Below are 13,922 nucleotides of genomic sequence, written 5' to 3' on the forward strand. Positions count from 1 at the left end.
ATAAGGGACATATAATTGCATTTTTCCAGCTGTGGGTATAGATTCTGTCTTTAAAATTATAAGTAAAAAATATTAGTAATTCTTTTAGGATTGACCTGCCTCATCTGAAATCCCTTTTTCTCTACTGTGCAAACATCCATCTTCTTTCTTTAAATTTTATAATTCAGCAAATGCAGGTCCGTCACAGGAATCACATAGTTCTCAAATAAGATGTATTTAGTTTTGCTTAAAAAATATTTTTATTTATAAGAATACATAGTGAATGTTGGATATTTGTTTTGTTTATGGTTTGAAAATCACACCACTCAGATGTTGGCCATTTTATGTTTATCGAAGATTGTAGCCAGCCCCAAAAACTCCGAGTAGTGTCAGTTAACATCTCACATGGAATACATTTCCATCTTTAGACCTTCAAGACAGTGTGGCTTGTTAACACACATCGGAACTTGAGGTATTCACACAAAAATAAATTACATAAGCTTATATCTTGGGAGCGAGGTGGCCAGTGAAGACTGCCATACCTAGAGATTAGGTGGCTTGGAAACCGATCCTGTACAGAAAGCCTTTGAATTAGCTGTGTGCGCTGCTGCACAATCTTGAAGAAACCATACTCTCCCCATTGTTCATCTGTGAGGTAGAAGTTCTGGGGAGAAATAGTTTTGGATCTTCATAATGCAGCCTTGTGAGTTAACAGTCATAGTGGTGTTGTTTTCCAAAACAAAGTACAAACCATACTGCAGATAAGGTCTTAGGTTCAATCCCTGGTCATTCCTAGGATTTATATCTTTCTTGCCATTTCTCTCATCTCTGGCAATGTTTGTTAATCTGAAAAAGGAAAAGTTCACTGTGGTTCAGAATCCAAGTTAAATAGTAGGTCCCCCTATAATGGCCTAGATAGCACAGAGGAAAGCACCAGCATACCAACTTGAATAGGACTAAGCACAGTAACGCACTTCATTGCTGAAGTCACCTTTTGGTTTGAGGACAACGTAACTGTACTTTACATAACAAGATATTATAAATATGAAACTTGAATTTCTAGATAAATCTTGGAGGGTTTTACTAAAACACAGAGAGGAATGTGTGAATTTTAAAATCTGCTCCACATAATAGAGCTTGATATTACTACCATTTTCAGGATAGTCAGTAGTTAAGTGAAATGAGTCATCGTCTAAAGAGTTATTTGTGAAAATACAATGTACAATCACCTGCAAATTTAACATATTCACAAGTACCTTTACCTTTAATCCATATAAAGACAGTTTCATTAACAGATATCTTACGTCTATTACGTGTATACAAGGAAAAGGGTGAGGGTGACATATATGTAGATTTTCCAAAGTCTTTATTTGCATTTTCAGTAACATGATATGTTCGGTATGCTATGATGTCCCGATCAACGAAGCTTTCCAGTCCGGATACATTGGGTACTCCTGTTCCACCACGTACAACAGCGACTGTTAGCCATCCATTCCCGTGGGTAAACGAATCATTGATGTCGATGCTGAAATTCAGTCTGCATCCACAAAAGACTGCAGGTCCATCCAGTAGAGAGTGTGCAGCGACAGATTTGATGGTATTCTTTTTCTTGTCGGCGGCGGATGTAGTCATTTCAACGTCTTCAATTGTTTTGTATATGGTCTGTCTGGCACGGCGACGGCGACTGTATCTTCTGTATGGCATTTCTGCTTTCTACGTCATATTTTAACATTTTGTAAGAGCTTTCCTATGTGCATCTTCAAATATGAATAATGACCATGCCACAGTCAGTCCACATTAAGTACTCCATGATAAAAGTTCCCGTTACACAGTCACTGAGTAAGGTTCCTGTAGTCACTTGCCACTCATATGCTTTAAGTTAGACTTCTTGGAGTCTCTATGCATTCTTGACCTGTTTGTGGTACAGTGGAACATTCTAATGTCAAGCTGATTATCAAGAATTTGTTCTGTGACAATAAAAGTGCTTTAATTGAAAATTAACTTTGATGGTGTCAGCTTGATAATTCAACAACTATTTAAGCGTCTAGCAGTTCATCTAATGGACACTAAATGAAGACTATGATTGTGGGTAGTAATGCCCCAAATCAACCTGTCTTCTCTGGTCTGAAAATATTTCAAGGTTCTAGTGAGAGCCACCAACATGTCAGTAAAAATGATACATGTGCAAGGCAAATATTGCTGTTCATTCCACGTTCGTTGTTGTGCACAAATGCATAACCATCTGTTGCACTGTTACTTGATTGGTTTATTTTTTAGATCTACTGCTTGCAAGTTGTGGTGCTTCATCAACTACTGTACAGAGAAACTGTGAATTAGAGTGTGAGTTTCCCTCATAACCTTGGAATAGGTAGAAACTTGTCAAAAACCAAACTCCTATGCCTTATCTCCAACCCATCTACCACTCCTCTCATACTTGCTGACCAACCATAAAGGAATTCTCCCCCATCACTCAGGACTGGACCAAGTAAATCACATTCTCCAACCGGCCTTTGACTACCTATCATAGTGTTGTGAAATGAGTAACACCTTCCTACTAATCCTTCCCATTCCTTCCAAACTGGTATTCCGTTACCCATCCAAGATACATAACATACTTGTCCAGCTCTTTGCCCAATAAGTCAAATTAATGTGGAAGATTCAGATGCAAAACCTGTCCCACTGATCCATGTATTACCTATTCCAAACCCATAACTGCCATTTCCTATTCCACTAGAGGCAGGAGTACAGTGAAAATAGCAAATGATCAAATTCACAATAACCATTGCACAGTCTTTTATGTCATTATGGCCACAAATAAACTACCCACCTGGATGAATGACTACCATCAAACTATACCCAAAAGCTTTACAGATCAATCAGTTTTAATGCAACAGTGACTGACTTCAACACCTGTTTCACAACCCTTGACATTGGGATCCTCCAATACCACCTTTCTTAAACTGTGCAGATGTGATCTTCTGCAACATCTCTCCTGTCCCAGCAACCCTCTCTGACCACAGTCACCACTAGATTCTTTAATCCATTCCATGCACTTCCTCCGATTAGTATACCCTAGCTCAGTGGCCGGCAAACCATGGCTTGCAATTCACTTACAGCCCTTTGCCCTCTTGAGTGTGGCTCGTCCACAAAATACAACATGCGGATGTGCACATACAGTGTGATGAACTTCATAACCCAAGCATGAAAGACCATAACTGTAGTTAAAATCCACTTACAGATCTTCTGCTGCATACACGGTAAGTTGGTCATCAAGAAGAACCATCTTGAAATGTTTCTCTTCCTTATTTATAGAAATTAAAATAATTCTCTCTGAGAAGCATACTCACTATCCAGAACTAATGATCAATGCATCCAAAAATTGTAGATGTCATGTCTCACCTAAATAAGCTTAATTGTAAACTACAAAGGAAAGTAAACATGATCTTTTTGATGTTAGAAGAAGATATTCTACTTCAAAAACAAATTCTCTCTTTTATGCTCAAGATTTTGAAAGAGACTCTTTGATTCACTCTCCAAGGAAAGAAGGAAGACCATAGTGTTTAACGTCCTGCTGACAGCGCAGTCATAAACAGAGCCTTGGATTACAAAAATATAGGGAAGGAAACTGACTGTATTTCTAGGGAACCATTCTGGAATTTGAATGGAAGGATTAAGGGTATTAAAGAAAACCTAAATGTAATTGGTCATACAGAGATTTCAACCATCGTCCTCTCAAATCCAAGTCCAATGTGCTAAGCACTGTGCCACTTCACTTTCCAAGCATGTTGAATCATTACCATGAAAATAATTGTGATATTGATACCCATTATTTCAAAAACAAGCTTGTATATATTTGGGGAGCTTCTCAACCGGCTTCAGAAATTCACAAGCAGAAAACATATGTTAGATGTAGTTAAACAACATCTTAATGCTACTCTCACAGAATTAAACTTTTCTCCCTTGGCTTTGGCTCACACTATGGCCTCAGCAGATAGAAATTGTGGTCATACTTTCTGAGAGTCTTTTTGTTGTGCCTATCTGTGACTCTGCATCTCCACTACATGGTGAGTAGCAACAAGCCTTCTCATAATACTGTCCCACTGATCCATGTATTACCTATTCCAGACCCATAACTGCCATTTCCTATTCCACTAGAGGCAGGAGTACAGTGAAAATAGCAAATGATCAAATTCACAATAACCATTGCACAGTCTTTTATGTCATTATGGCCACAAATAAACTACCCACCTGGATGAATGACTACCATCAAACTATACCCAAAAGCTTTACAGATCAATCAGTTTTAATGCAACAGTGACTGACTTCAACACCTGTTTCACAACCCTTGACATTGGGATCCTCCAATACCACCTTTCTTAAACTGTGCAGATGTGATCTTCTGCAACATCTCTCCTGTCCCAGCAACCCTCTCTGACCACAGTCACCACTAGATTCTTTAATCCATTCCATGCACTTCCTCCGATTAGTATACCCTAGCTCAGTGACCGGCAAACCATGGCTTGCAATTCACTTACAGCCCTTTGCCCTCTTGAGTGTGGCTCGTCCACAAAATACAACATGCGGATGTGCACATACAGTGTGATGAACTTCATAACCCAAGCATGAAAGACCATAACTGTAGTTAAAATCCACATACAGATCTTCTGCTGCATACACGGTAAGTTGGTCATCAAGAAGAACCATCTTGAAATGTTTCTCTTCCTTATTTATAGAAATTAAAATAATTCTCTCTGAGAAGCATACTCACTATCCAGAACTAATGATCAATGCATCCAAAAATTGTAGATGTCATGTCTCACCTAAATAAGCTTAATTGTAAACTACAAGGGAAAGTAAACATGATCTTTTTGATGTTAGAAGAAGATATTCTATTTCAAAAACAAATTCTCTCTTTTATGCTCAAGATTTTGAAACAGACTCTTTGATTCACTCTCCAAGGAAAGAAGTCCTGCTGACAGCGCAGTCATAAACAGAGCCTTGGATTACAAAAATATAGGGAAGGAAACTGACTGTATTTCTAGGGAACCATTCTGGAATTTGAATGGAAGGATTAAGGGTATTACAGAAAACCTAAATGTAATTGGTCATATAGAGATTTCAACCATCGTCCTCTCAAATCCAAGTCCAATGTGCTAAGCACTGTGCCACTTCACTTTCCAAGCATGTTGAATCATTACCATGAAAATAATTGTGATATTGATACCCATTATTTCAAAAACAAGCTTGTATATATTTGGGGAGCTTCTCAACCGGCTTCAGATTTTCACAAGCAGAAAACATATGTTAGATGTAGTTAAACAACATCTTAATGCTACTCTCACAGAATTAAACTTTTCTCCCTTGGCTTTGGCTCACACTATGGCCTCAGCAGATAGAGATTGTGGTCATACTTTCTGAGTCTTTTTGTTGTGCCTATCTGTGACTCTGCATCTCCACTACATGGTGAGTAGCAACAAGCCTTCTCATAATACTGTCCACAGCCTATCCTGGATTTTCCGTTCAAGGCATCTCCTGTATGTAATTACATGTTTATCCAGGCACCATCTCTCTCTCTCTCTGTCTTACAATTTCAGCATTTGAACATGGCTCATTTTAGCAAACTGCTTTCCATAATTCAATAGTTTGCTTAAGTCAGTTAATTTACTACAAGTGCCTTGACATAAGGTAAATAAACCATTATTTTTTTTCTCACTACCTCTCCATTTTTGTTACTCATTTTCTTCTCCAGCAGAAAAAGAATTTGTGTATATTGTTGGCTGAAATAATTACCAGAATTTTCCTATTGTTCTCATTTGAACACTTGTTTACTGTATCTGGTAAATATAAGGCTTTTATTTGTATTTAGAGCAGCTTATAATAAACTACTACTTTATACTGTTGCATATACATAAATTTTGTGACTATATTTTGGTTGATCTAAAATATCAACAATAACTCACATTCAACTGAATGGCATTTTGTCATGTGCCTTTTAATGGGTATAAAAACAGGAACTGTTTTGACAGAATTTCAATTCTTAAGACAAATAACAAAATTAAGGTGATGAGATTCTAGAACTTTAAAGAAGTAAAACATGAAAGAGACACAGGCATTTACTGTGTATTTACACATTTGGTTCATCAAAACATCTCATATAATTTTTAATCATTTTGTGTGCTGTATAAAATGTCCATAACAATGAGACAGAATGGAAAAATTTCATCATTTTTTATTCAAAAATAATTTGTCGTTCCAGATAAAAATAATATCACAGAAATATACACTTGAAAAATCTTACTTTTTTAATGTGCTATGTCATATCTTTTTTAACAAGTAATAAAAAGCCTACTGCTGTCTCCATATAGAAACATTGTCAGTACCTATTATCAAAAAGAAACCACAACAGAAAATCTTATGTTCATGTTTTTTAGATCTAGCCTAAAGCTTTAAGTCTTGTGGCAAAACTACTGACAAACATACAATATAACTGCATACAATATTTGTTATTACATCATACAGTAAGAGTCAGATTTCCAAGTACAGTTTATCTCATATAAATGTATGAAACAGCAGCAGACCTTTAAAACAAAGTCATGTCTGTACTCACAAGCTGTTTTACAAACAAGGCAAAATGTTACAGTATTATCAGTCAGATTTAAACTGATTTTCAGTCAACAGTGAGTAATATGCCTCATTGGCATGCAAAAAGAATTGGCCTTGATACATATCAAACTTAACAATCAATACTGAATAATTCTGTTCCCTTAAAATCTAAATAACTGAATATGATTATTGATCCCTAGCATTAGCAACAATTTCACAGGGAGTCTTAATAATGAAACAGGTAAAGAAAAGAAAATGAAGATCATATCAACTGTGTGTGTCAACTGATGTAAAATGGGATGTTACGCCAAGTAAAACAGACCCAACTTTAAAATACAATAAACACTGTCGAATATAAAATATCACAGAATGTATCTTTTACTTTTTTCTATCCAAGGCCCTAGGAATAAAAACCATTCAATGACAAAGAATTCAGTATTTATGTCTTGCAAGTTACTGAATATTTCATATCACACAGCAAAAAGATAAAATTAACACAAATTTATACAATGAAGTTGCACATAATACAATTTTGGTTAAGAGCTAGTAACCAACATGACGTATCAGACTTCTGTTAAGCAATTTATCACTCTAATGGTAGTAAATGGTCATTCAGACAACAGGACGCACAGTCTATCACGGGCTTAAATAAATTTTTGAAGAAATAAATGGAAAACTTTAATATCATCTCTTATTGTCATCATGAACATGAATGTAAACAATGTAACAAAGTTATTAAATACAGTGGTAACTGTAGAAGAGTCAAGAACCAAACCATGTACGTGACTCCTTGAGGAGGTGGTTGTGGGAAACGGTAGAATGAGACATGCTTACTAGTGCCTTAATGCCTTGTTCAGAAACACTTTTGATTCTGGATATTTATTCCAAATGGGTCTTACATGAGGGATTGCATATTTACCAAAATCTGAAACCCACAGTGGTCAAGACTGATTCATAGTGCCAAAAGAGATAGGCATACATACAATGTATAGCTTCTATCCATCATCATTGCAAACATAAAAATTACATAAAGAGGTTCTAAATTAGATGTGAAACTTCACTACTACTCCAAGCAATTAACTGATATTTATTTATTTGTTTTTTTTTGTTTGTTTTTGTTTTTTTTTTTTTTTTTAGCTCACTATCCCAGAACAGTTGTTAAACTTCTATTGCTATTTCAAAAGAATTGTTTCTAAAAACAAAATCAATAATAATTTCCAAGCACATACGGTTAACGAAATTTCTTTCGGAGCAGATAGCAGTTAAAAGCACTTACACAATACTCCGATACCATATTAGACATCAAGCAATTAAGTGTCACATAAGCAACTACACTGATTTTTTGAATGTATATGGCCTTTGCAGTACCCCTGAATCACATTTTGGATGGCAGTTAAATATTACACAAGTATTTATACCTATGTGCTTTAAGTCATTGACCCCAGCAAATACCAACAACAAATAAATTGTGCACAAAGACGAAAAAAATTCCAATAAGCACGTAAATACGTGCAAGATGTGCTCAATACTAACAGCATTATGTCCCAGTAAGTTTGTAATAAACAATTTGTGCAGCAATTGTGAAAGTTTGGTCATGATTGATCTCTCTCTCTCTCTCTCTCTCTCTCTCTCTCTCTCTCTCTCTCTCACACACACACACACACACACACACACACACACACACACACACACAGAGACAGACAGACAGACAGACAGAGAGAGAGAGAGAGAGAGAGAGAGAGAGAGAGAGAGAGAGATATTGAAGTTGGAATATGAGATAAAACAGTGATAAGAAATTAAGTTCGTGGAATGAGAATATCCACTTCAAACTAAAGACTTTCTTCTAACTTCAAGCTACATGCAGCAAAAATGTGTCAAATATTCATCACAACTGTCTTGCAGAAAGGTGTATCTAATGGAAACAGTGTGAAAAATACCATAAACATAGCATACTGTGCTGAACAAATCCATGTCACAAATTCTTTTAGTGCATATTTCAGATTTACACTAGAATATAAAATAAAACTCTCACCAACACGACATCTGAATATGAGAGATCCAGTTTGTGTGTGTGTGTGTGTGTGTGTGTGTGTGTGTGTGTGTGTGTGTAAGTGCGTGCACGCGCCTCACACTATCCATCCTTGAATACGGACTGAGTAAATAACAATTCCTCCAACATTTGGTTTACATATTTTACTAACACAGTGCAACAACATACATAAAATAAATAGTTAATTTATAAACTCTATAAATTACAAGTAAAGTGTTTGTACAAAACACACATTAATATTTAAAAATATCTGGTCTGAAAATTAATGCAAATACTAACATTTGCAGCTATATTACATGTAACGTCATTTTGTATTCACATATAAATCTGTTGTCAACTTTAGCAGTTATACTTGCGTCAGATCTTGGTCTGTAAGTCAAGACTACAATTAAAAAAACTAAAAGCGCTCTCTAAGAGCCAAGTCCCTCGCATATCTAACAATTAGTATTTCATTACACTGTAAGCACAGCTCACTGCACACACAAACAAATAATTATTTTCTGGTAAACTGAAAGTGATGCATATTTGTAAATAAATTCACATATGTTGCCTTTTACAAATATAGTTAGAAAATTGTTATACAATAAATTCAGTTCTTCATAGAAAAGGATTGCTGGAATGGCCAGCAGGCGTTGGACTAGTTCCAAGCTGTAAAAAGAAGGAATACATAATGCCAATGATGATGATAAAACAAAAAACAAGTACAGAAAAAATTACAAAAGAATGAAAAATTTGTGGCTCATATTGTGACCTAGACAGTACCAAAGAAAATCAGTGTCATTATGTGTTATAAGAGCTTCTTGGTCCAGTATTATGCCAGTGTCTTCTTGCTAAATTCATTATTATGAAATTAATATTTAAAACTTCACAACATGTAACCATTATTAATTTTGTCAACTGAATGTAAAAGAAAAAAACCAACGTCACAGATATATTACGACACTAATATGAAATTAAGTACTCATCACACTACCCCCTATCACCATAGAGTGATAGGGGGGAATAATAATAATATTTTTATTTAATGTGTGCATGTCCATGTGCATTCTACCTGACCGCCTCCTCTCAACACCCCCCCCCCCCCCCCCTGCACAAATTACAAAGCTCACCTACTACTTTGTGCTTTTAATATCAGTATCAGTTTAGAAGAAGACAACCACATACCTAAAAGGAGAAAATAAAAAAAGAAAGAATGAGTGGATAAATAAAGGGAAAAGTACAAACACACAAATAAACGGGAAGATAAAAATATCTCTCTAAGTAAGGAAATTTCATTCCACAGGCAGTGATATATTTGACTGCAGCTTTGGATTTCTTTTGCTCGTTATTAACACAAGATTAATTGAGGTTTTTATTGCAAATTATAAGACTGTTTAGCTTTATAGTTTCCCAGAGGAAATTACAGCAATTGGAAACCAGAATGCTGAAATCTTACCCCTTATTTAAAAAAATCTTTACAAGACTCTTGGAAGGGACAAATGTCCAGGCATTGATGAAATACCAGCAGAGCTCTTACAAGCATCAAGTGAAAATGTAGAGCAAGAACTACACAACCTCATCGATGTAATTTATGAAAACAGAGAAATTCAATCAAATTTCAAAAAGAACGTAATTATTACGTCTCTGAAAGATTTATGAGACAGTATAGATGAAAATTAATATGCAGTTAGTCTACTACCCCAGATGATGTAAATATTCACACAAGTATTTTACTGAATAATACAAGACAAAACTAAACAGAGCGTAGGAGAGGACCAATTTGGTATTAGGAAAAGTAGGGTCACTCGAGGAGCAATGTTAGCACTACTGCTAATAATGGCAGATTTTTGGGAAAGAAAGCGTTTTCCATTCTTAGGAGGCGTCAGCTATAGGTATAGAAGGGTAACCTATTCTCTTCATAGGAAGCACAATGAAGTAGTCAGAACTATCTTTAACAATCCAACAGCCCACAAACACACACACACACAAATGTTTTTCATACTTGGCTACAAGCACCCCCAATCTTTACAATAATGCCACTGAAGAGACTTCAATGCTTTGAGACAAATGACTTGTCACTGAAGATAAAAAGTTCAGCAACAACATTAGAAAGAATATTCATATTTTGCAGAACAGACAGTTACTCCCCAGCATCCTATTTAAAAAAAAAAAAAAAGACATGAGAACTTTTGTTCAAATCCAACATATGAAGATGAGCTGTGGTCAAGGCTCAAACATACTATAAATAGTGCTCTATGAGAATGAAACTGTTAGGGGCCCAACAGAGTTGCCCAAATATTTCATTTTTCCTATTTACATTTGACAAGTCAATTATAGTTACATCGAGACAGTTATACAGCTGATGTTCCAGACACAAATGTCACATTATATAGGAAATATAACAATATTATCTATCCAATTAAATAATTTTATAGGAAATGTTTTATTCAGAACCAGAGTCCAGAAAAGTAGCATAGTGTAGCATATATGCAATTTATTCTTTTGTGTTTGAAATTCATACAAGTAGAAAAGTAGGTATTTCTCTATCTACAAATGTATTTGATACCAATCTATACTTTTGAATAATCTGGAACATTGTGGAATTAGGGGAAAAGCTCATGTATGTTTAATTTCATACTTGGCAAGTAAGATGCAGAAGGCTGCCTCCACTGTCATCAAACAGGGGAGAGATTAGAATCTCAATAGGGTAGTGGTAAAGTGGGTTCACCACAGGATTCTATTAAAAGGCCACAGCTTTTCTTAATGTACATCAATTATCTGTCATTAAACATAATAGACAACTCCATTTTTCTGTGTTTTGGGCAATACAGGTCTCATTATAAAGAGATGGAATGGAATGTGAATGACCAGCAAATAGGGTAGTGAGTAATGTCCATTCCTGACTTACAGAGAACATATTGTCACCTAACTGCAACAAAACAGTGCATACAGTAGCTGACAAGAAATTCTTATGAAAGTGCAATATTACCACGACAGGGTGATCAAATAATTGGCAAAGACACTTTAAATCCTTAGAAATGACTTAGATGAAAACAGTTATCTCCCAAAGTAGCATATTTTGGAGAAACTCTATGCAATCACAAAGGTATTTTTAGCCAAGGAAAGATCAGAGATAACAATTTGTGGCATTAATTTACACATCGAATTTAACTTTATTGTATCTATAAAACACAAAAAGAAATTGTACCACTCACTCAGTGAACACTCTACAGACAAATAATCTGCACTTGAATAATGACAGTACAGAAAGCTGTGCACTGTTTTGAAGGTTCCATGTTCAGCAAATTTCCTGCAGAACTGAAGAATGTGAGAGAAACCCTAGACTTTCAAATTAAAATTGAAAGCATTCCTTGTGGTACACTCATTTTATTCTGTCCAGAAATTCCTACCGATAACTAGAGCTCTTCACTGCAATGTGTCATTCAGTTGTACATGCTACTTCAAGTCCTTTTTTTCCACTCTCAATTTATTTTTAATCTTTTATTCTCATTTTGTGATTACATAGTTCCTACTTCCGTAACTACATAGCTCTGGCTCACACTGTTCCACAGAACTTGTAAAAATAAACAAACACTGATTGTGTATTATTTATTACTGAAAAATGGTGATAAAGTACACTAACATATTATACAGATATAGTTTCTCTAAGAATTGAATGAAATCTCTCAGTACGGTACTCCCATGACCATCTTCAATCCTAAATATATAAGAAATAACTATAAAAAGAAAATTGGGTACCGAGTAAACTGGATGTAACACAGGCCTTATAACAATTTTTATTAAAATATTTTTTTCCCTTTCAAAGATGATCTGGGGGTGGGGAGATTACTTTTCCTATCTCAAAAAACGGCTCTAAGCACTATGGGACTTAACATCTGAGGTCATCAGTCCCCTAGAACTTAGAACTTAAACCTAACTAACCTAAGGACATCACACACATCTATGCCCGAGGCAGGATTCGAACCTGCAATCTTAGCAGCTGCATGGTTCCAGACTGAAGTGTGTAGAACCGCTCGGCCACAGTGGTCGGCTCTATCTCAAAACACAGAACACAAGATCTCAATTACTCTGTACGCTGAAAATAATATGGCTTTTCACTGGTATACATTTGGTCCCATTTTGATTCTGAAAGTCAGATTTAATGCTGAATGAAAGAAAAATAGTTAGTTAAACTGAAGAAGATAGGAATGAAGGAAGCATAGTGATTATCGATCCATCAATATCAAGGTCATTAGACAGAGCACAAGCTCAGAATGATTCAAGGATGGGGAAAGGAATCTGCTGTGTCCTTTCAAAGTGATGTAGGGAAATCCTAAATCTGGATGGTTGGACGCAGGTTTGAATCACCATCCTTCCAAACGCCAAGTCCAGTGTGCTAACCACTATGCCACCTTGCTCGGTTTACACTGAAGAGTCAATTAACTATTACATCTGGAGGCAGAAGCTTTAGTCTGTGATTAAATGCTATCAGAATTTAAGCTAGCATAATGAATTTTATATGGAAGTTTTATAAATTCTTGTCTGATATAATTCTATGAAAAATAAGAAAGGAATTAAATATATTCTCCTTCCAGGGCTGAAGTCATCAGTCCTCGCTTTATTTATTTGCTCAGTTTCATGAACAAGGATTATGGAAAGTCAATTCAGAAAAATTACACATTATCAATGTGGACTATAGCAGTCATGTTTAAATCTTTTTCACTGGAGCGGTCATACAGTACTAAACAGCATACTAAATGTCAGAAACTAAAGTTTGTCTAGTGCAGACGTGTTTCTCATCTGGACATTAAATATCAACTGAAAGATTCCATATACACTCCTTTTCCTGCACTGTAGTGAGAGCTGTTCTCCTGCACTTGTCATTCAAACATGAGAGCAAGCTGAAAAGTAATGCCTCCAAATTTTTTACATTAAAATTCAAAAGCATTTTAAATAAAATAAGCATTATTAACATTCTGCATCTTTATCTTTCATGTCTACACATTTGCAGTTCTCTGCTGCTAGAGGGCTCCGAATTGTAGCGTCTAACATGGTGGTGTGTAACTGAAAATCGAACACTCTACAGTGATGATATTAATGAACAGGTCTCTCATTGGGAGAAATGTGTGTTATCACGTGACTATGCTGAACAGACATACAGATCAATTCTGTTTGTAGAAAGCAGAACATGCAATAGATATTAACTAGTAGCAAGAGCACCCAAATTGTTTGTCATGAAAATTCTCAAGTATTTTGTCAGTCACAATGAACCTAAGATGAGTTGCACCCTTATTGTGCAAACTGTTTTCTT

The 13,922-nt window shown here is 35.6% G+C and overlaps 1 protein-coding gene across 4 annotated transcripts in view; it reads right to left on the minus strand.

Annotated features, from left to right (window-relative positions):
• Window positions 1–270: 270 nt before the first annotated feature.
• Window positions 271–13,922, minus strand: part of LOC124775031 (arf-GAP domain and FG repeat-containing protein 1) — a 104,307-nt gene continuing 90,655 nt past the window's right edge. For 3 of the 4 annotated variants that reach the window (XM_047249800.1, XM_047249799.1, XM_047249802.1), the window contains one exon: window positions 8,653–9,280. In XM_047249800.1, coding sequence (XP_047105756.1) covers window positions 9,230–9,280 — 51 coding nt within the window. In that variant the 3' untranslated portion in view covers window positions 8,653–9,229. Of the gene's footprint in view, window positions 826–8,652; window positions 9,281–13,922 lie in introns of those variants that run through there. The other variant, XM_047249801.1, reaches the window with a different exon arrangement.

Source organism: Schistocerca piceifrons, chromosome 2 (assembly GCF_021461385.2).
Source record: "Schistocerca piceifrons isolate TAMUIC-IGC-003096 chromosome 2, iqSchPice1.1, whole genome shotgun sequence".
Lineage (NCBI taxonomy): Eukaryota > Metazoa > Arthropoda > Insecta > Orthoptera > Acrididae > Schistocerca > Schistocerca piceifrons.